This window comes from Ambystoma mexicanum, chromosome 4p, assembly GCF_040938575.1.
Source record: "Ambystoma mexicanum isolate Mex_15411 chromosome 4p, UKY_AmexF1_1, whole genome shotgun sequence".
Lineage (NCBI taxonomy): Eukaryota > Metazoa > Chordata > Amphibia > Caudata > Ambystomatidae > Ambystoma > Ambystoma mexicanum.
The window spans coordinates 134,362,030-134,384,938 of NC_090927.1; the positions used below are offsets into that span (position 1 = coordinate 134,362,030).

Genomic DNA, 22,909 nt, shown 5'->3' on the forward strand with positions numbered 1-22,909 from the left:
AACACTGATTGGGTAAATGAACAAGCAAGAACAACACTGTTGATGTAGTGAGCCAATTGTGTGTTGGAAACTAAGCGAAATACCAATTATTTTACATGTTAGTCAATCTGAGGTCTAAATTGACGGACAGATCAGTCTAGTTAGTCTTCAAGATCACGAGATGACCTTTGGGGAACAAATAATGCAAATTAAACCCGGGAAAGATACGGATATTCCTGAGCATTCCATCAAACAATGGAGGTTCATCGATCGATGGAACAGTGAAGAAGATGGCTCGGCAATGACTGAAAACTAACATAAGGATGTGCACTGCTTGGGCCACACTGGCATAGTGTGTAACCGTATGGAGTAAATAGGCTGTCACCATAACACATGGGGCGAGAGCGAAACAGGTGTTAAAGGCGTCATGAAATCAACAAATTCACAGACGTATGTGTCAGAGAAAGCATGTCACCAGCTTTTCTATGAAACCCTAAATGAACTGAAAGGGATTCAAGCACCTAAGAGATTCTGGATCAAAAGACTGCTGGAACTATACAAGTTTGGTTATAAGCACTGAAAACAGGAGGTGCTGGTAGATACATGTGACTTTCTAATTTATGACCTGTCTCCACAGGAGAATCAGTGTCAACCAAAATTATGATCAGACGTAGTAATGCTTTCGATAGGGAAGAGTTAATCATTCTATGAAAATACTCAAAGTATGGCTGAATGAAATAAAGCTTTGTTCACGGAGGTGCCGTATCAATGGGGGTGAGAGGGACGGAGGGATACTAACCTGATGGCAGGGATGTTGCTAGATCTGGAAAGGACTGTCAGGACTCGGGGATAGCTAGCCTTTTGGTTGTAGCCCCTGAGCTTCTATCCGGGGCTACAACCAAAAGACCCAGGGCTATATCCCCGCTCATCACCCCATCTAGCGATGCCTCTTCCTGATGGTGAAAAGTGCTGCCAATGATAAGCAGCATAATTACACATTCAGGTCTGTGCTGATTCCCTAGGGTTGCCAGCTTTCGAAAGAGGCTTCCGATGAAATGTCCATGAATTAAAATGTTGAGACACTGCATGAGAGGAGAGGCCAACAATATAAGGCCAGGGAACACATAACATGAAAAGAAATAAAAACATAAGAGACTGTTCTTCTAAATCCAGGACAAGCCGCAACCCTGTGATCTCCTTCCTGATCCGGGCAGGATTTGCTCTCCACGCTGAAAATGGATCCCGCGTCTGTGGAGATGTGTTCGAACAGGGGAGTTACTCAAGGCAGGTACAGGAAGACTAGAGCTTAATACCCAGATTGGCTACGTAAACAAGCTGTGCGTTTCCCGCACACATCCCCATATACCAGTCCATGTGTTCCCGAGCTACTCAAATTAAAAGGATGACTGGCTTCTAGCCAACTTGCTGGAAACATAAAATGGCCCCTTTGTGTAAGCAGAGGCTGGTAACAATAGTCCTATGCTTGTTTTCTTTGCTGAATACTATAGAAAGTAGGCCAGCTGTTTGTGTGTGTGTGGGGGCATGTGCCAGCAGTGCACCGAGCTGTCTCCGCAACCCCAAAAGTACTTCTTTAGCATATTCCTCCAACACACAAGGAGTGATTTCTCCCAACGTTGACCTAAATATCCTTCTTCACTAAATGATAAAAGATTTTTCATAGAATAAAAGGGTAAATGTTTTATAAATAGCTACACCCCTTAGACTTTAAAGTGTGGGGAGGGACGGGAGGGCAGAGAGAATTCACAAAAGGCAGAACTAAAGAGCAAGAGAATTTATGAGCTCATCACTCTTCATGTTATGTTCACTTGCAGAGTCCTCTTACTGCCAGCAGGTTCATTTTAAGTGCTTAGGTGGGTGGTGGGAGCTGGGAGAATACAGTGGAGGGAAAGAACAGCAGTGGTAGTCATGGGGCAGCTCCATGGGTTTTAGATTTGTAGTCAGAGCAGAACTGATGTGTTTCCAGTGCTCTTTTATACCACAATTGTTCTGGTTCGAGTAGGAAGTGGAGTGGAATGGTGCTAGGGGCGGGAGCCTTGAAAACGAAGGGCGGGGGATGGTCGAACCCTTGAAATATGGCTGGTTGGTAGAATAAGAGCACACTGGCACAGTATGGGGGTTCTTGGCCAGTGTAAACATTGTGCTTCAAGTCAAGAGTTCGGAAACTGATGCCTTTCTTCACCAGTAGCCAATATAAGTATGTCAGGGCTGTGGAACAGGAATTTGATCGCTCTACACAGACGAGTAGTTGGGAGTAGTTGTCTGATTGTTGTGATTGGGTCCAGGACTGCACCCTACACCAAGGGGTGAGCAGGGATCCCTCCTGACCTGGGGCAAAGGAAAGCCAGAGTGAAAGCTGGAGCCAGCCTTTTACCAGAGGTTGGGTGTGGTAATTGGGGAGGGTGGGGTAGCCTCTCAAACCCCCTCACGTGCCTTGAATGTTAATGTGGGTGCCACCTTCTGTCAAATGATGCCTCCCAGTACTGTTTCTAGCCAGAGTTATCTTCTCTTCTTCAGGACAGCAACTCCCAGAATGCCTCTGGGTGCAACCAAGAACACCCAGACCGGAACCAGGGGAATAGAATCGAAAACAGAAATGGAATGCACTGGGAATTTTCTTTTTAAACATAGATGAGACACTGAAAACCCAACCGACCAAACCAAGATGAAACCGACATGAACGGTGGGGGCAACAGAAAACGGAGTGAGAAGGGACTGCAGGGGAGCAGGAGGGACACAGAAATCCCCCCAACCCAAATTGTAAGCTACATTTGATATGAAACAGTTTGAACACTTTGGAATGTGCCACTTGTTCGAAGAACAAATCCCATGGTACAAGAATTATATCCTAGTTACTTTTGACATCACAGCATTATATACCTCCATCAGACACGAATTAGCACTAGAATCTTTGGACTATTTCTTTACCAACAAATCAGCGACATAGAAGCTACAGTACCCAATGATTAAGGAGATGTGGAGATTCACATTACAGAACAACATTTTCATATTTGATGAGTACTACCAACACACATCAGGAGTTGCAATGGGTGCTTGCTTTGCACCATCGCGAGCCAAACTTTTTATAGGTCAGAACGAAATTACCCGTGCCTTAGCACGTGGCAAATTCACACAAAACATAATATTATATAGTGGATTTGTTACATAGATGATATTTTGGTCATATGGAATGGAAGTGAAAGTGAACGACAGGAATATGCCAAATACTTAAACAGTAAATTCAAAATAGGATTGACTGAACAGTGTAGCAAAAAGAAAATCCATTTTTAGATTTGACTATCTATGTGAAAAATAACATACTCCACACTAAGACCATCCGCAAAAGTGGTGAAGTCCATTCCACACTCCATGCCACTAGTTGCCATTGGAGGTGCAACATAGAGAATAGCCCCACTGGGGAATTGATCCCAGCTCACAGAAACTCTAGTGAACTTAATGGAAGAGTTCTGGAATATGATTTGATAACAAATCGATTTATAAACAGAGGCTACAATATAGACAATATTCAAAGGGCAAGAAAGGACTTATGAGAACCAGAAAAGATCTATTAAAACCTAAAGCTCTAGAGCTCACATAAAAGCGAGGTCTAACACAGTATGTTTCATCACACAATGCAGCGGTAATAATAGACTTGCGTACCAAATATTAGCCAAACACTGCCATTTGTTATCCCACAATAAAGATCTAGCGGATTACATCAACGTCAAACCAAATATCGTTAGCTTCGAACCATCTAAAGTCCCAGTTATAAGACTAGTACAACCTGGCTCAGAAGAAGTCAGGTGACACAGGAAAGGATCGTATGTGTACTAGTTAAGATGTTATGAGCAAACACCAATTGATGAAGGATATTTATCAAAAATGTTTTTATTAAATTACATTCTGACAAGATGACAAATTCATGAATATGAAATGCTGCTGAACACATATAGACCAATAAAATGAAAAATCATGAAAAAAACATTCACCAACCGTACAAGTTATATAAATGAATTCATGAACATGTTCCCTAATAACACACAAAACAACACATCAGACAACACTGAAACACATATTCAAAACACACTAAAGGCATAGTGCAAATGTAGCAAGAAGCACATTGCAAAATACTGGGCACTATCTATTCCTATCCGGCATAGGATATAAACCTGTGCTAAATGCCACAAATCCAAAAACCCATCAATCATCAGAAGGTGCAATGTACTCCCTTATATTTGACACAATATAAATAACCTCTGGTATGGCGTAACAACCTTGTACTTATCTCCATCATTAATGGGGATGGGTAATTGAATATAAATACACCAACACATATGCATCCTATTTGTAACACCTGTGGCACTAGAATCTTCGCACAATGGTCGCGCAGTTCTTGAGTAACACAACATGTAGCATTCATTTGTTTTGTAAATATACATGATGTTAGTTTGTTATGCAGCCACGAGGCATGACATCACACGTGATCACATCACACGCAGTATGCTGCGGATATACATTGAAGGTAAGCTGCCAGTGAACACGCGGAATACCAGGAAATAGGCATTTGCCACGTAAGATGGGGGATACCACATTTCCTAAAATTGTAGAGGAAGTACAATCCACAAAGCCTTCTTTTGGTCTAATCAAAAACAAATGTTGCCTTACACGGGCTGGGAATCCCAAATTCTGTGAACTACCCAATTGTATTTAATTTCCTTTATAGACCTAACAAATAAGATATATGGAGCATCTTTTCCACTATGAAGGCCACGGTATACCTTTATCAGACAATGTAGCAAGCACGGACCTTATTGCAGGTACGACAGCTGCAGATGTTACAGAATGGATGCCAGAGAATATCCAGCCTCCTGAATTGGAACAAGAGATTGTCTACACTTAGGGAAACACTCAAGGGAAAACCTCTTGGGCCAGAAAAACCTTGAGCTAGGGATCTGATGTCCAGGAACCCCAAGGATGCCTCAGCCAGCGAGTTGGATTGGACTCAGGTGGAGGTAACAGATCAACAAGAATTGCGTAGGAGACTTGAGCTCCAGGAGAAGGCAGCAGAGTAGGAAGAAAACATGGACCCAAAAAGCAGGAGAAAACAGGACAACACAGGGGCCAGGAACTAGCAGGAGGAAGCTGGAAACAACAGGAACCAGGACTGAAGAGGTAGCAAATGGAGGGCTCAGCAGAAGCGAAGTGGCGCGTAGCTCTTACTGTCTCTTCTGCTTTTATCAGGTTCGTTTTGATTGTGGCATTTGGCTCCTGACGCGGTGTGAACTGTGTGACGAAGCAGACTTCAGAGGCATATTACGGCGCCATCTTGGTGATGCTAATGCAGCGTGTATACTCGTCCTTTTCTACCTATGCCACAAGGACCAGTAAGGAAACCGCTTCCTGACAGTATGCCCCCCTCATGGAGGAAGAGGGCCAGGGTTCCATCGAGGGAGTCTATGAAACCGTTTCACCAATGATGGGGCATGAAATGTGGAAGCTAGTTCCCAAGAACGATTAGATATTCCATAGCTTTTTCAGTCAATAAGATATTGAAATCGTCCATGATAGTAATGGGAATCACCTATTTGGGCCACTTCATATTCTGGACCAGAAGCAGTATCCACTGGAGGAGGCCGTCCTTTCTGCTCTCTCTCACAGCGATCCTTGCAATGCGATTTCAATTGCGATACATGAATGACTGGATGGACTCGGGACCATGAGAGAGGCAACTGCAAATATAGCCTACAGGACCCACAGCATGAAGAACTGCAAAAGAACCATAGAAACAAGGAGACAGTTTGCACGGAACCAATATTTTGGGCAAAAAGTGAGAAGATGACCAAACCGAATCTCCTGGTTGGAAGGAACTCATTTATATACACAATCAATGATGCTCTGCATGATTTACTATGCTTTACACGGATGGGCCCTTTACCCATATGTCCTCATTTATGTGTTAGACTTGATTTTTAAGTAATACCATACATTTCAGAAAGATATTGTTACCTTGTTAGTCCCGCTATTTATACATATTGTTAGAAAACGGATCTGCGTGAAATTATCGAGTCGAAAAGTCTGACCACCAAAAGTCTGTTTCCTCTCCCCATTGGGGATGTCCGCAGGAGAGACATGGTATCCCCCTTTTCTTTGTGATAACCAACCGTACCCTCCCCCCCCCCTGACTGTATAGGCTGTTGCAAATCACGTCCCTTCCATTTCCCCTCATTCATACCTCTATAGTACTGGGACGAAGAAGAGACGACTAAGAGTAGTGAACAATAACATGTCATTTAACCATTCTGGTACTGAGACGAAGAGGCCTGACAACTGTTGTGATGGTCATGCATGTCCAGAGAATACCAATAATTATGGTCAGGCAACTGGACTTGGGGAATCACACCTGCAACCTGTTAAATGGTTGCAGGTGCATAAAAGGTGGGGCTGACAATCAGGCAAGAGAGACCAGCAGGAGAGAAGCCGGGCTGAGTGTTTTTGGCCTGTGAGGGGAGACATCCTGTTGAGAAGGAGGCTGCCGGGGAGGGTCTTGCCTGGAGGCCAGGACACCGGTACATACTCAGGAGAGACTGTGATGCTGAGACCGGGCCATGAGAGGGTCGCAGTGGTTGGAGCCTCCCCTGGTCGGGTGCCCACAGCAGGAGCTGTGGGGCAGAGAAGAGAGCCTATTGCTGCAAGATACCGTCAGCGTCCACCAGAGGTGAGTGGAGCTGATGGCAACCCACAGTGGGAATAGCAGTGTGTGAGCGTGGCTCGCAATACTACAGAGACCTGTGTGCAGAGCAGAAGAAGAGGAAAGAAGTCTCCTGGAGGAGCCGCCGGGGACCGGTGAATGAACAAAATGGGACACTCGTACCAGCGTGCTTCTGGGGGCTAAACAGGGCAAAAGTATTGGCTGAATGAACGTAATGAGATGTGCAAGCGAAGATTAACTCACAGTGAAGGGTTGTAGTGAACTCTACGAACAAGTTGAACTGCAAGTGAAAGAATATGAGCTGGAATACCGATCTAAAGGAAAGTTCTGACAAACCTATGAATGGAATGCAAGTTGGTGTGAAGAAATTGTGACAAATATTGAAAGGCAAAGAACAAATCTCATGAAATACAATGAAAAGCAAGTAATGAATATTAAGGAAGAGTGTGAAAGTAATGTGACTGCATGTTATTCTGTGTGCAGATGTCCTGCATAAATGGTATAGCAGAGCCCTCAACTGTAGACAGTTGCCCCAGGGTTTGGTAGACTATTTATAATACCCATTCCCCCTCTTGCACTGCAACCCACAGAATACACTGGAGTCCCATGAAACATTTAGCCCAGCTGTCACATAGTCACTGACATAGCAGTCATCTCTGTGCCTGAACACAAACCTGCATGATTTTTTATATTTTAAACTAGCCATCTCTGCTAGTAATTGAATAGTCACCTAATTCTAATCATTATTTGCATTCAATGTAATGCTGTTTCTCTTTTCATGTTTGCACATGCTACGGTCTACTGAAGGGCCTTCCAGCCAACAGTGCTTCAAACCCAGGAGAATGGCAGTAGGGGTTATACAAATATCAAATAATATAACATAACAACTGGGATAGGAGTGAAAGAAAAAATAGAGCTATCCTTAATTAGAAAGTGAATACATTGATGAGGAGAGAAGGGCTAAAACTAGATTTACTTGCATGTAACCCTGTATCCTAGGACTCAGCCGCTACAGTCCATATGCTTGGCTGAACAAATGGCCATTCAGCCCCTGACGGAAATTGGTCTCCTGAGGAAGGAGACTTTGGCGACTGTTCCAGAGCCTGTAGCATGCTGTGTGTGTAGGGATCCTTTCCTTATGCTGGCCTTTTCATGTGTATAGGCCTTAGAGATGTCTCTGGATACATCCCACATCCAGAGACATCTCTCCAGAGACATCTCTGTATAAAAGGCCTAACCAGCATACGGCTTTGTGCACCTGGCAGAGACCTTTGAAGTATGTTTTGTTCTTGACCAAGGCAGATGTTGCTCTCTCAGGACCCTCGTTATCTCAGGACACCGGTCCACCCTTAATGAGTTTGAGAACGCCGAGTAGGTCCTTAAGGACACTTCTCATTATGTTTCTCAGCAAACTCAGAATCTAACTTCTCCTCTTAAGACTCGCGGGATCCCGTGGGGGACATCCTCAGTGTCCCCGGAGTCATAAAAAAAGGAGAAGGGCCCTAAGAGTGTTGAGTAATATTGTTTGTCCAGAGAATGGTTAAAAGAAAATTAAAGACAGCTCAAAAAGTATACAACAAACAGGAACGAAATGCTGCAAGGAATGATTTAATACTTCGTCGCTTGTGCTCGACACTAGCAGGCATTGCTTATCGTCCAGTGCAGGAGTGTACTGGGAACCAAAAGAGACCCTGCAAAGTGGCCCCATATTACACATTTTCAGGAAGCCCAACCGTTTTCCTATGAGAACATTTGGAAATAATATAGGTTACCACACAAAAGAGGCCCAGGGTGCAGATGCCTACCAGGAAATCTCCAGAGTTCCCTATAAGCCAGTTCACCCCTGTTGCACCTAGAACTTCAATAAGTTGATTGAAAGTCAAGCTTTAGTACTTTTCTCTGAGATGGAGCCATGTCTAGTTGTTACAGCCACGATAAGTATCATTCCCAAGAAATATATGCCTTGAATCCTTTGTAAAAGTTCTCAGCCCCATTTCTGTAGGCCAGGAATAAGTGGAGGAAGCAGCACACCTGTATTGGATAGTTGCCAGTTTCTAAGCTGAGGCATGTGATCATTTCTGCCCGCTTAGAAGGTTTCCATTTGTCTTAGCCCAGTGTTGGTCCTTGGTTAATCGCAGCTGCTTGTATTGACCCTATGAGTTTACTATGCACAGAAGTGAATTTTCCCAAAAATTGGTATTTCCTGATGCAAATCCATTATTTATGAGATGGCTCTTTTTAGCAGTACGGCCTTGTTTTGTGGGTGGACCCAGCTCAATAGAGCACCCTTTGTCCCTGGCTCAAGTGACCATGCCACGTTTTGGCTGGTCAGACTGGTAGAGGCAAGTATGACCTGCGTGCACTCACTAGGAGGGGAGGTACTGCAGAAGGTACACTGAACAATGAAGAATGTTGGTGTGATGAACCGACTACCCTGCAGGAATACAGGGACGAGTAGTGGCTGGAGCACCTATTCACACCCAGGGAAGGGCCATTGGCCATAGCTCTTAACTCACCCACCTTTCAATCAGCTGACTCACCCGCCAAGCCCCCTACACGCCCATTCATTTGGCTCTCAATCGGCCCAAAAACAAATATCTGGTGTTTTCACCCACCTTGACGACACAAAAGGTTTAGAGCTATGCCATTGGACAATCAGATGGCTTAAACAGCGGGTGAGAATATCCATTCCTGCCTGCTGTTCCAGCCACCCGAGGCCCTTCCCCGGGTGGCGCCATTTCTTTTTTTTTATGTGGGGAGGAATCAGAGAGCCTCTCCCTAATGCCTTCCCCTATGCCCCCCAAACCAAACAAAACCTCTCTCCAACCCCTCCCTCTCAACTTATCTGCGGGACCAGAGTTTTGAGCTCCGGTCCACTGCACGTACCGCTGCGGCCGCCACCATAGAAATGTTTTTTTTCCTTCAGAGATGGCATCGCTTGTGGTGCCAATCTCTGTGAGAAAGAAAAGAAAGCCATTTGTACCCCGTATGAACTCCAGGGTGCAAATGGCTTCATGCCCCAGCAGGAGGGCAGACATGGCCGGTAACGGGCCACAACCCGAGCCGAAAGGCCCTCGTTTTGCCTGAGCCTACCATGGCTCTGGTTGGTGGGCCGTTACCGGCCATGTCCGCCCTCCCGCTGTGGCATGAAAGCCATATTCAAACTAAACCAGCAGTGATCCCACTCAAAGATGAAATAGGCACAGCCAGCCTGACAGGTATACCTCCTTTGCCTCCTTTGGTAACGTGGGCTGAAGTCAGGCTATACACTTCTGGAGGGGTCTGAAATAGCACAGAAGCAACATTAACAACAATAGGATGTTGCCACCAATACAAAAGAATGGCCAACCAAGGCTCAATGAAAATAGGATGTTTATTTAAACCCTACTTCTAACCGCTGTAAGGAAATACACACAGAAAGCAGACTGTAAAAGTAAAGAGGTACTTTAGGTTTTCAGAGAGGGGTGCTCAGGCAAAGATTCAGTCACTAGTGCCCTTTAAACTGGACCAGGAGGACAGGACCACTTCAAATATCTTCCGGCTCTCATCTTTGATGTTCAACAGTGTCGGATTTACAGCAGTCAGCATCGAGGTGACTTCAGGACAGGGATCACAGTGGATCGAGTTGGCCTTCCAGTTGGGTGAAGTCCATGGCTTCCAACAGGTCGAGTCAGGTAGAGACAATGCTTCCGAAAGGGTCGTGGTGCATCGAGCCGGGGCCTTCCACAGAGCCGTTGGCAGTTGAGTCAAGATGAGATGATACATTTCATTGGGTCGAGTCAGTGTTGAGAAAGCTTGAAGAGCAGATAAGTGAAATGGAGAGCTTAGAGTGCTGAACGCAGCAGTGCATGTCCTCTAGCAGCTCAAGGTGAGTTGACCATGGTCAAAAAGCATCTTGTGGAGGAGAAGCTGCTTCAGGGCTTCTTAGTTGCTCGGAGGCCCAGTCCAGGATCTTCAGGGAAAGGATGTGTCACTTGCGCCACACTTCTACGAAATGAAGATTGTCTGACAACTGCAGCGGTCCTTCACCTCGAATGAGTAGGATATTGGTTCCAGTGCACTGGCAGCAGAAAGGCTCTGGTCATTGGATGTTTCCCCCCAAATATGCCCTTGACGCGAGTAGGGAGAAGAGCTTTCCTCTTTCCTAGAGCCTTCTGTCTACACCTCTATGGTAAAGGAATTTGGAATAGACTGTATCCCCAACAGAGTTCCAGATGAATCCTTCTCGTCTTGGAGTCCAAAGAAAGAACTAGGGGATGGTTTCCCCTCCCTTGTTTAGGCAAAATGCTGCAGTGGATTGGTCCAGAGAAAGCCTTGATTCTGGCCCTTTACTTCGGCCTTTTGGCCAAGGTAAGGAGTACAGACAACTTTCAGCTCCCCGCCATGGCAGTTCCAGAGCTTGTTTACCTGAAGCTTGTTTCCAACTTTTGTTTCTTCCGTCGCTGTTTCAGTTTTGTGCTGCTGCTAAGCAGCAATCGGATGCACCTGCATCCCTTTGCATGGTCTAGTATTTGGTCCATAAGTAAGGTCTGGATCCATATGACATACACATGCACACACCTCAGGCAGGATCCTGTGAACACCACGCATGTGCCCGGACCTACCCCCTTTTATAGGGTTCATGAATAATAGTCTATGGCTACATTTTAAACCACAAAACCTGTCTCACATTGATGCGGGATATATACAAGCCAAAGTATCATCTCTCTCGATGCTAGAATAAATACCTTATACGCTACCAAGCCTTTTCCTAAATATTACACAAGTATTCAATACTCTGCTGAAATCCTCTCATCCCTGCTCTCACCTCACACAAAGCGTTGCATATTCTGAAAACATTTGAATATTGCCTCAGAAAAAATCCCTTAATGCAGCTCCCCCTCATAACATAGTTTCCATGTCACATGTATCTCCTAATGTGCCCAGTGCATTACTGAACTGACAGGAGGATCCCAAGTGTAACAAGAAACGTACACACCCACAAGTTCAGAAGTATACCTTCCCAGTTGGCATGCCCCCATCTCCAACCAGAGAAAAGAAATGTGGATTTGCAAAAGGATTATAGCTGCCACTGAAGTCGCTCTTACCATTGTCCTTGCATCCAACCAGCCAACGGCATCAGCCTAGCTTACTACCAATCCAAGATGGCATCACTTGACCGTATCCCTTTCTTCTCACACGCGTCACTTTTTCTCTCACCTTTCCTCTATCCGGCAGGTACAGCATTTGAACATGAACGTCATGGATGAGTATTTACACCAATGGAGTAACGGTTTTCCAGGATGGTACCATCAAACGTTGTGTGGGGACATATTCTTTTATCAGCATGGCCTAGCTCTATATGTAGCACTACCCCCTACCCTTTTTTAATTCCTTATTCTCATCTTTGTATCCATCCACAGAACGTCTCAACCACCTACATTGCTATTTCTGCATCTGCTACACCCCTGCTCGATCCTGTGATCTCACACCCTCCTCCACCTTCCTGTGCCTCGACCACCCCCTCTTCTGCCCCCCTCTTCGGCACCTTCGCCGTCCTGGCTCCCCACCCCTGAATTCGAAAACCAAACCACTGTTCGGGCCTTGAATATTGCCCTGAGTATTGCCTAAAGAAATCATGTCCTGTCTCTTGAAGGAGCTCCCTTGCTTCACAGTGATATTATACCACCATTGAAATTCCTTTTCTATTGTCCAACTTAATTGCATTACATGTACAGGCTGTCAATACCCATACTGTTAGTATATGTTGTTTCTGTTCATGACATGGCAGGTTGTTGCGTCATCCGCATGTGTCTACCCTCCTGCAAACAATCGGGAACCAGGGTTGGTTTGTTTACTATTTTCCATTTTGCACAGAGCTTCTGTTCGAATTCCTATCTTTCCCAAGGCAAATACATATGAATAACTAATTGAGTTCTGCAGCGATGGTGAACATGGGGGCCATATGACCCTAAACGCTGGACTGGTGACCTACAGTGCCTTGATGCAGACTTGGGGAGATTATGTAGTTTCTGCTACTATTGTGCGAGAAACCTGAGGGTATTCTCCCAGTAAGACATTGGGAATCCTTATTCAGGTGGCCAAGACACAGCCATCGCTGTTGGATCCAGTTCCTGGGGGTGGGCCAGTACGGGAGGATCACCTGGATAAAGGAACACAGGGTTATGCTGGGAGGATTGGCCCAGGTGAGACGCGGTATTACACCAGAGAAAGGGATGAGGAAGCTGAGGTCCCCAAAGCTTTTATGGGCTGTATTAACTCAACCTCCCTCACATCTGACAAACTTCCTTTTCTGGAATGCATCATCCCCTCTGCCTCTAATGTATCCATGACTCACCAGCTGCATTTAGAAACCATCTTCCTCAGAATCCTTGGTTTTCAGTTTCCCATCAGAATACAACCAATCCTCCTTCCCAACCCTCTGATTATTATTCCCTGCTCTCTCAACCGGTTCGGAGAGGATACTACCAATCCCACAAACCCACGTATTCCTGTTTATCCCGCAAACCCTACCAATCCCGTCCCTCTGATTGTCACTTTCTAAACTCCCAGTCAAAAGTGACCCAATCTGATATGACAGAACACTACCATTCTCAAAATCCCCTGTGTTCTGTTCTGCATCCCGGTTATTATCGTCCATTGCACAAACCTTCCCTATCCCATACCGTAAGATACTCTGACACTCCAACCTTCCCCTTTTCCGGCACAAATGCTTTTTCACAAAATAAACAACGCACTTGTAATAAACCCGTTAACCTGACAAGACCCAACCCGAGGGTCAGGCAAAACACAGTATGAGCAAGGCGAGTACAGCAGAATGCACAATGAGACGGCTATCACGCGGCAGTTCAAAAGAAGGAGAAAGTTGGCAGGAATAGAGAGGGTGGCAAGGAGAGAAGTGACCTTGTCCTTTTTATCCCAGGCCCGCAGATCCTTTGTAGAGGAAAGCCTAAAACCACGAACAATAGCACAAGTGCCCTGCAGCAGATGTCAACGGTACGCTTATGCCGATAAGCAGGAGCGAGGGAAGATCCCGCGCCCGTGGTACCAGCCTTGACTCCAGAGAAACCCAAAAGCCAAGTGGTTCATCACAGCCGGTGAGTCGAGGGGAGAACCGATAAAAACCGGGATGTGTTGAGTGACAATCGCAAGAGTGGAAAGCTTCGAACCAAAGCCATTGAGAGAATTTGAATGAACTATTAAAAGTGTGAAGGGGAGACCAGCGGCAGAGAGAAAGCGGCACCATGTGGGTGCTAATTCGAGAGACTGAAAAACTACAAGTACCAGAAAGCCGTAGGAAGGTCCGTGAAATAGGTCAAAGTGGTCATACAGAGGGTCAAGCAAAATCCCTGTACAATCGAAAAACTTTGATCTACAAGCACTGTGAAAGAAACTGAAGTGAATCCCATAGCGAAAGTGAACATTGAGAATCCAAGCGAAATTAACTCCTGTTAAAGTAAAGAAGAGTCCGGGCCCGGAAGAGGGAGATCCAGGGGTGAAGTTGTCACTGATGGGCTGTCAATTGAGAGAGGTCAGAGTCCATGCGAGTGAGATCCAAGGAGTTCAGCTATCACCCAAAGTTTAATGAGAAAAGAATAAGATATGCAAAGAAATACTATTAAGAAATAGATGAAGCCACTACCTGAGTACTGACATTCAAGAGGGGTCCGAGCCCAGCCGAGAGAGATCCAAGGGCAAAACTTTAATCAAAACATTATGTGAAGAGAAATACGAGAAGGGTCAGCCCAGAAGAGGGGGACTCGGGGGTGAAGCCATTACCCCATTTTTAACTTTGGAATGGAATTGAAAAGGGTCAGTCCAGAAGAGGGGGACCCAGGGGTGAAGCCATCACCCTAATTATGCTGTAGATTACAATTTAGAGGCGTCAGCCCAAAAGAGAGGGACCCAGAGGTGAAACCATCACTGATGTGGAATTTTGGTAAACAAACTTTCATTTGTTAAAGCAACTTTTGTTTTTGCCACCACTGAAACGAATCAGGCTGGAAGGCAAGAGACTTTCTAAGGAAACAAGAAGTGGCCATCGATGGTCTTGAGAACTGTCGTCTCACGCTAGAGAAGCCCGAGACACTGCTGTGCTCCACCAACTCCACCTTTCCCCACGCTCAATACGTGGGGAAGGGAGGCTCAGGCTGCTGCCTCCTGACATATTATTTGAGAACACTTCTTTCTTTCGCGAAACCTAATTCCCACACCCTTTGTATTTAGCGTAAGGAAATGGCAATAGGTTTTCTTAGTATAGGCCCTTTTTATTTGACTTTGACGACACTAGGACTGCCTTATTTTCATTTGATGGTCGACGCCTGTCCCCATCTTAGATTTAGGTTTAGATTAGGCATTTTTCCAACACGCACACCACTTTCATTGTTCAATAAACACCCTTGAACTGTGATCACCTGTGTCTGTCTTACTTGCTGTAACCATGAGTTTCTCACACTTGCACCTGGGACTCGGTGGGGGAACCTATATGGAATGCTTTTATTCTAACACAGACTGGCATGTACATCAACAAGTATAGAAAACCCACTTAGCATAATCCATTGCCAGCAAATGGTGCACTTACTTCCCGGGAGGCACAAGAGGCTGGAACTTCCACTGCTCCTCTTCGGCATCAAACAGGAGGCGGTTCATGATTTTGTTCTTCTCCTCCGGGGGAATGAAATTTTCAATGATCAAGTACCTGGAGAAAGGATAATTGTGAAAGGGAGAAGGTGAAACAGCCACATGAACGCTATACAGAAACAGCCAGCTCAGTCTTCTAGGATGACATTTCATGCGTTGTGTGAATCCATCTAAAGGCTAACATTGTTTAGATTTCAGCAGATGTATATTTAAGTAGCCTGCCAGTCAGTGTGAGAAACCTGACGGTGTTCCCACTGCCGGAACCCAGGGATTCTGCGCTCAGGTGGCCAGGGGAGGACCATCGCTTTTGGATTCCAACCCTGGGGGTGGACAAGCGAGGGAAGATCACCTGGGTAAAGGATCTCTGGGGACCTTGTAGAGAACACCTAAAGGTGAGACATGGTATTACCCCTCCCCTGCTTCAACTTACTTACCCGACATTCCCTCAGCCTTTGCAGGTTACTGTTATACCAACTCCACATAACCTTATCGCTTACTGGAAAACAAACCTGGGATACCAACCAGGACGGAAATAAATTCTACCGCACTTAACACCGATGAGGAATACCCCTTCTTTATCAAACACCTTTCAGGGATCCGCTTATTCTTACTACAGGAGAGAATACCAGCCCCACAGTTTTTGTTCCCCCCTTTTTTTTCACTTACATAATCGGTACCCCTATCCCAACCTACTTTGTAGGACACTACAACTCCCATGATCCTCACCCTTCCTACTCTATCAGTACTACTGGGCCGGGGAAGATCAGGAACAGAGTCATGAAGATTGCCTCTGACTCTTTTCATTGGCTGGGTCCTGATAATGGGGCCAGGCACGGTCAGGTCTCCCTTTCTAATCAACCCCACCTGGGATAAAATGCAGAGCACACAGTTACACTCTGAGCGGGGCTGGGAGCAAGAAGGGACCGGACTTCAGGAGTTGTTGTGAATGCGAGTTTGGAGGGCAGAAAGCAAGAGGACTTTACGAGTTGTGGAGAAGTCTCAAGAAAGACAGGCAAATGAACCGCACTTGCAACAAGCAGCTGATAACCTGAGCTGGAAGTCGTCCTTCTGGGGAACCTTGATGAGAAGCCTGCCTCCCTCCCGGTGAAGGATTGAATTGGGGAGGATTAATAAAGCTACGAGTAAAAGAACCTTAAACTCGGACACGCGAACAATATTAAAACACAGCCGGTGAGTTAACAGAAGAGAAGAACAAAGGCCTGGTTGTTTTTAATTGAAAGTAACTATCAAAACAAGGTTGTGCATACAAGGGCAACCGCGAGTAAAGAAAGATCGATGCTTTAAAGAGACAGTGGCCCTCATTACAAGTGTGCTGGTCCGGTAACAACGGTGCCGGTAAGCCTACCGGTGCCGTTCTTACCAGACCAGCACACTACGAGCACCCGCCCGCAGACCTTCATGGAAGCACCGGCACTGTTATTAACGGTGCCCGTGTTCCATGCTCCCCATTCCCATTGAGTCCTATGGCACTCAATGGGAATGGGGAGTTACAATTACTGCTGCCTGACTTACCGGACCACCGGGGATGTAATGACCCGGGATATCCGACAAGTCAGGCAGCAGTAATTCATTACAAGTTTGGTGGCAACCTGTCGGTTTTACTGGCAAGGTTACCACCGGACTTGTAATGAGGGCATTGTGATAGAATGTACACAGAGTGGTCCTGCTGTTGGATACCGCACAGTCAAAAGTCTCTGTAGTAACATGCCTGACTATTCAAAGTCCTGAGGCAAAAGGGATTGTTGGAAATAGAAAATAATGTGGATTGAAGCTTGCGCCCGATCGAGGGGAGCTTGTGTGAGCTGGAGAAACACATTTCAAGCATGCCCCCAACTGAGGGAGGCTTGTGCGAACTATGGAAAAGGTATTGAAAGCCTGAGCTCGACTGAGGGAGGCTGATGTGAAAATTAAGAGGTCTGAGTCCGAATGAGAGAAGCCCATAATCGTGCAACTACAAGTACCAGAAAGCATTAGGAGAAGGTAAATGTGACCATTGTCTAAGTGGTCAGGCATAGTCAGAAGCCAAACCTATGCCGTCTCGAAAGTCTTCAACCAACAAATCTTGGGGAAGGGTATCCCTGAGATCTTTGAGAAAGAACGTGACTGTTAAGGTTTTTGTTTCAAGACGAAGAAGTCTATTTGTGGAAAACATTTGCAACCTTTGTTTTGGAAAGTCCAAACTAACATTTGATTATGAAAGAAGCCTGAACATTCTGTTGACTTCCCCCCAGTAAGCCATGGTGTGCCTCACTGGGAAAAACTGGTCTGCCCAAGTCCCTATGCCCTCAAACCCTATTGTCCCAAGGTGAAATCGTGGGGAAGGGATTCATCACTTCTTCGAACCCCTTGCCATCCTGATCTTGCATTTTGGGCACATTTCGCGTCCACCTTTTTGTATCGGAATTAGGGCAGGCATTAGCTTTAGAACCTTTTGTTTTGACTTTACTGACTAGGACTGTTTTACCTTTACTTTATGGCCAACCTTGGGAGTTTCCAACTTCTTGCAAAGTTATAAATAAAGCTGTTGAACTTGCATCTCCTGTTTGTGACTCTCCTTTTGATACCATGAGTTCCTCACATCACAGCGGGCCCATGCCATGTCTGACATCTCAAGCCATTCCTGGCTTTTCAGCCAATGGCACTTGGCATTCCTGCTCTTGTAGTGGTGCTCCTCTGAATAGACCTACTGGGCCACCACTCCCAGCGAGCAAAGGGCAGGTGTCTAAAAACTAGCTGAAGGTGTCGGGCATGTCATAGGATCAGTTGGCAAATATGGCATCCAAACATATACATTTAATCAACTCAATAGCCGGGATTGCTCTCATAGCTTGCCGCTCGATCAGTGAAGATGTCCTTCGAACTAGATAGTCTTGTGAAATACACAAAGGCAACCCGCATTCGACTGAAAAATGCTTACAACCTTATTGTGTGGTGCAGAGCTGTGTATCACTTTTTGTTCTAATCCTACAGCTAACCCTTTCAAGTTTTTAAGTGTAAAGATATTTTCGAGCTCTAGATCTGCGAGTTTCGACATGGTCAATTAGCTTTGTGTTGTGAGCCATGTACATTATAATCATAACAATTATGATAATTATTACTGCTTATAGCTCTTTGAAGCTCCAATTTACTTCAATCGGTGGAAGGAGGTTTTTGATGAATTTAATTTGCGACAGCCTTGGAGATAGTTGCAGAAATCATAGGAACTTTGGAGTAAGAAAGTGACTACCTGTGAGACTGAACCACCCTAAACTGTGAATAGTGTGCAGCATCTCAGATTCATTTCCCCTTCCTCATCTTGCTGGTTCTGAGCTGTACTCACAGGACTTTGGTCCGTAGAGACCTGACAGGATGGTAATGCTGATGTTAGCCTGATCGTCGCTAGGCTTCTGTGGAATGGGACTACACACTTACCCTCCTTTTTCCTTGTTTGTGCCAGTTACTAGTTTCGGCAACGGCAATCCAAGTAATCCCAAAACAACAGCTCCTTTCCATGAGGAAACGAGTAGCAGATGCTAAAGTAACCCGCCTTTTTGCACATGTGCTTTCTCCAGGAAATTCTTGTATGTGCTTTCCTGAAAAGTATGAATGGGACGCACTTGGCCCTCATTGGCCCAGAGCTTGAAATTCCCATGGATACAACAGTGTGGGAAGGGTTGTAGCCACTTTCCCACTTCAACATCAACTATAAATACTGAAGGATCCAGCCCCAGTCATTTTTACTCCCCTTCAGAGACACAGGGCCTTGAAGCACAGACCTCTCAAGGTGGGATTTTGATGAAGTGCCTGCTTCCTTCCTATTCAAGATAGCCTGGAAAAATCCCTCTTGACTACTGAAAAATGCTTCTGCCTGTTAACTGACCAAAGAGGTGACAGAGAACTGCAACGAGAACCCACTGCCAAGAAAAATAACCAGTCAATGCTGCCCAGCCCATTTGAGCAACACCCTCAAGAAAGAAGATACAGCAGATCCACGTCAGGGAACAAAATGACAGCACAACGCATGCTGCAAGTTGCAAAGATACGTCAAGGCTTAGCGGGATCATCACCAGCGTTCATGGAATACAAGCATTCCTGGCGCGTAAGGTCTACTTCTCTGTAATGAGCCGATGGTTTGTTACAGGCCGAAAAACATTGCGTCGACGTGTGGACTTCTCTGAAATATGTAATTAAGCAATCAAATTAATGTATGGAATGTTGAACATCTAAAAATCAACACGTCAGTAATTGTGGAACATCTGACGTGCACCACCCACAGAATCAAAGCAAGATAGTCTATGGGCCTTATTACAATCATGCCGGTCCGGAAACAACAATGCTGGTAAGCCTGCCGGCACCGTTGTTTCTGGACTGGCACCCTACCACTCTGCCAGGCAAGTGCCCTCCCGCCCGGCAGGTCTGACCTGTCGGGTGGACTGGCACCTGCCCGCCGAGTTTCACAGAAGCACCAGCACCGTTATAAACGGTGCTGGTGCTTCCGTGGTTCCCACTCCAATAGGGTCCTATGGAACTCTATGGGAATGGGGAACAACATTTTACTGGCGCCTGACTTCCCGGCTGCCGGAGTTGTAATCCCTTGGTGTTACCGCGAAGTCAGGCGCCAGTAAATAATTACGGATCCTGTGGCAACCTGCCGGTATCACCGGCTCGGTTATCGCCAGACCAGTAATGAGGCCATATGTCTGGTATGGCATGTCCCATTAATTTGATGGGTTTTTAATGTTTTTCTAGTTTTATAAAAAATAAATATATGTTTTTATTATGGTCGCAGGTGTACACCCGTATTTGCAATTCATTTTCCTCATCCGTCAATGGTTTTGAATCTATCTTATCGATCAGAAGATATGTTTGAGCTTTTTAATTAACAACTGATCAATTGTGTTTTTTAAAAAGTGAAACGTGTTCTCGTTATCATTGTTTAAGTTGATGAACGGGGTTGTTTTCCATTTCTTGACGATATTTGGTATAAAAACAACAAACTGCCTCAAAACATCAGGCCACGGACCAACAGATAAATATATGCAAGGGTTAATCCCTCACGGTACAACGTCCTTTCATCGCGGCCCATTTTTTCCCCAGGTTTTTTACAGCAAATTTTTTAATGAAAAAAAACCATCTAATTTTTTGAGGTTACAAAATTATATATATATGGGATGTGGGTGTTTGGGAATAGATAAAAAATGAAAGGGAATGGTGGGTTTGGTGGGTACCCCCAAAAATAATGTACAAAAAAATGTCAATGGGTTTTTTCGTTAAAATATGTGTGGTAAAAAACCCAGCGAAAAAACATCCCACGATGAAATTACATGGAACCATCCCTCACAGACACACGAGCAGTTGAAAGGTCTGGACTTCAGGTAAAGATTTGCCCCATTAATAAGAAAATACTCTTCTCTTCCATATTTTCCGACTTTCTCTTATTTGTCTCCTGATGTGGTTGCTAGTACCCTACATTCTACTTTGCTGTCTGTAATTGACTCGGTCTCTCCTCTTTGTCCTTTTACTCCCACTCATAAAACTCCTCAGCCATGGCTTACTTCTGCGTAAGGGTGAGCAGGGGTGTTGCTAAGGGGGGGGGGGGCTAAGGGGGCTGTAGCCCCTGATCTTTTGGTTGTAGCCCCGGATAGAATCTCAGGAGCTACAGCCAAAAGACTAGCTAGCCCCCAGTCCCAACAGTTCCGACAACAGCTTAGCCCCGGGTCTTTTCCAGACCTAGCAACTCCCCTGAGGATGAGCCACACTGGAAAAAATCTAGATCACCATCTGATCTTGCTGCAATTTCATCTTTACACTCTTGTTTTTACTCTGCCTTACTTGCAGCAAAAACCATCGTACTTTTCGGATCTTACTGTTTCTCTTTCTCACCACCCTCGTCGTCTTTTCCAACTTTTCCACAACATCCTCTCTCCTAAATGTCCTGACCATCCCTCCTTTCATCTCTTTCAAGTTGCTAATCTTCATTCTGCTTTTGCTTCATCTCCCACGCCTCCTCCTTCCAGTTTACCTTCATACTCTTTATCCTCATCCTCTCCTCTTACCGACTCTGCTACTTCTGCCCTTCTAACCTGTGCTCATCCAACTGCGCCTCCTTCTGATCCTCTTCCCTCTTCTCTTATGCCACATGTCTATTCCCATCTTCTTCCTTATTTTACTTCACTCATTAATTCTTATCTTTCTAACTCATTTTTACCTGCTACCTTTAAGTATGCACTTATTCACCGGCACGGTTATCAAAAAAACGACTCTTGACCCTTCCACTCCTGCAAAATTTCAACCAATTTCACTTCTTCCCTTTCCCTCTAATATTATTGAGCGGGCTGCATATGCCAGGTTGCTAGTTTCTTAAATCTTAATTCTCAATTCTCTTCTACCACCTCCTCAATTTGGAGCCCGTCCTTCTCATTCTACTGAGACTGTTCTTTTGCATGTCTCTAACTCTCTTCACTTTGCTTGTCATTCTAAGCTCTCCTCCATTCTTATTCTTCTCAGTCTACCTGCAGCATTCAATACTGCGGACCACACTCTTATTTCCTCCCTTTCTTCTTTGGGTATTACTGGGTCTGTCTTTGAATGGTTCCGCTCCCATCTTTCTCAGTGGTACTATTCTGTAACTAAGGCTGGGCACACCTCTTCCTCAATTCCTCTGCTATACGGTGTCCCTCAAGGTTCTGTACTTGGTCCTCTCCTTTTCTCTCTCTATACTGCCCCACTCTCTGCTCTTATTTCTTCATTTAATCTTTCCTTTCAACTGTGCAGAGATGATACACAAATCTTTCTCTCTTTTTCTTCCTTTGACTCTATTCTGCACTCCATTGTATCAACTTGCCTTTCTGCTGTCCAAAACGGGACGCCTTTTCTACACCTCAATCCTTCTAAGAGTGATGTTCTGTTTTTTCCGGCTTCAACTATTTCATCTACTATTCCTCATCCGTCTCTTTTTTTCTTCCTTCCTCTCTGCCCTTTTCCTCTTCTGCACACAATTTGGGGGTTTTCTTTTATCCCTTCTCGAGCGCTCTGCTCATCAACCTTCAACTCTCTGAGGGTCAGTCGCTTTTTCAAGCAGAGAGTTGGGGGCAGAGCTCTTTCTTCAGTTGCTGGGGCCTCCCTCTGGAAACAGCCTCCCTGCCTCTAAAATTGGAGCAGAACCACCTCCGGTTCCGGAAGCAACTCAAGACCTTCCTCTTCGCTTCCGCTTTCTCTCTTCCTCTCCCCTGCTGATGATCCGTCTGCTCCACGCACTGGTCACCTGGTCACCCTCTGAACTCCGGCCCAGGTCCCTGTCTGTCCATCTGCACCTCACACTGCCTCTTGGCCGTTCAGCACTTGTGGTCTGTTTCTGTAACCCTACAGTCCCTTCTCTCTGAATTTATGAGCCACCCGTTGGCTGCACTTTCTAATTACCTGTACTGAGCCACCTACTGGCTGCACTTTTGATTACCTGCACTTCTCCACCCCCACTTGAACTTTTCCCCTTCAACTTCCCTGCACTTGCACAATCTGAATGACACAAGGACACAAGGACTTGTAAGATTGTTGTTTTTTCCT

At 45.4% G+C, this 22,909-nt stretch overlaps 1 protein-coding gene across 2 annotated transcripts in view; it reads right to left on the reverse strand.

The window, feature by feature from the left end:
* KIF3C (kinesin family member 3C) overlaps nt 1–22,909 on the reverse strand; it is a 504,835-nt gene that overhangs the window by 61,604 nt on the left and 420,322 nt on the right. For both annotated transcript variants that reach the window (XM_069605572.1, XM_069605571.1), the window contains exon 5: nt 15,288–15,404. In XM_069605572.1, the coding sequence (XP_069461673.1) occupies nt 15,288–15,404 (117 nt within the window). The remainder of the gene's footprint in view (nt 1–15,287; nt 15,405–22,909) is intronic.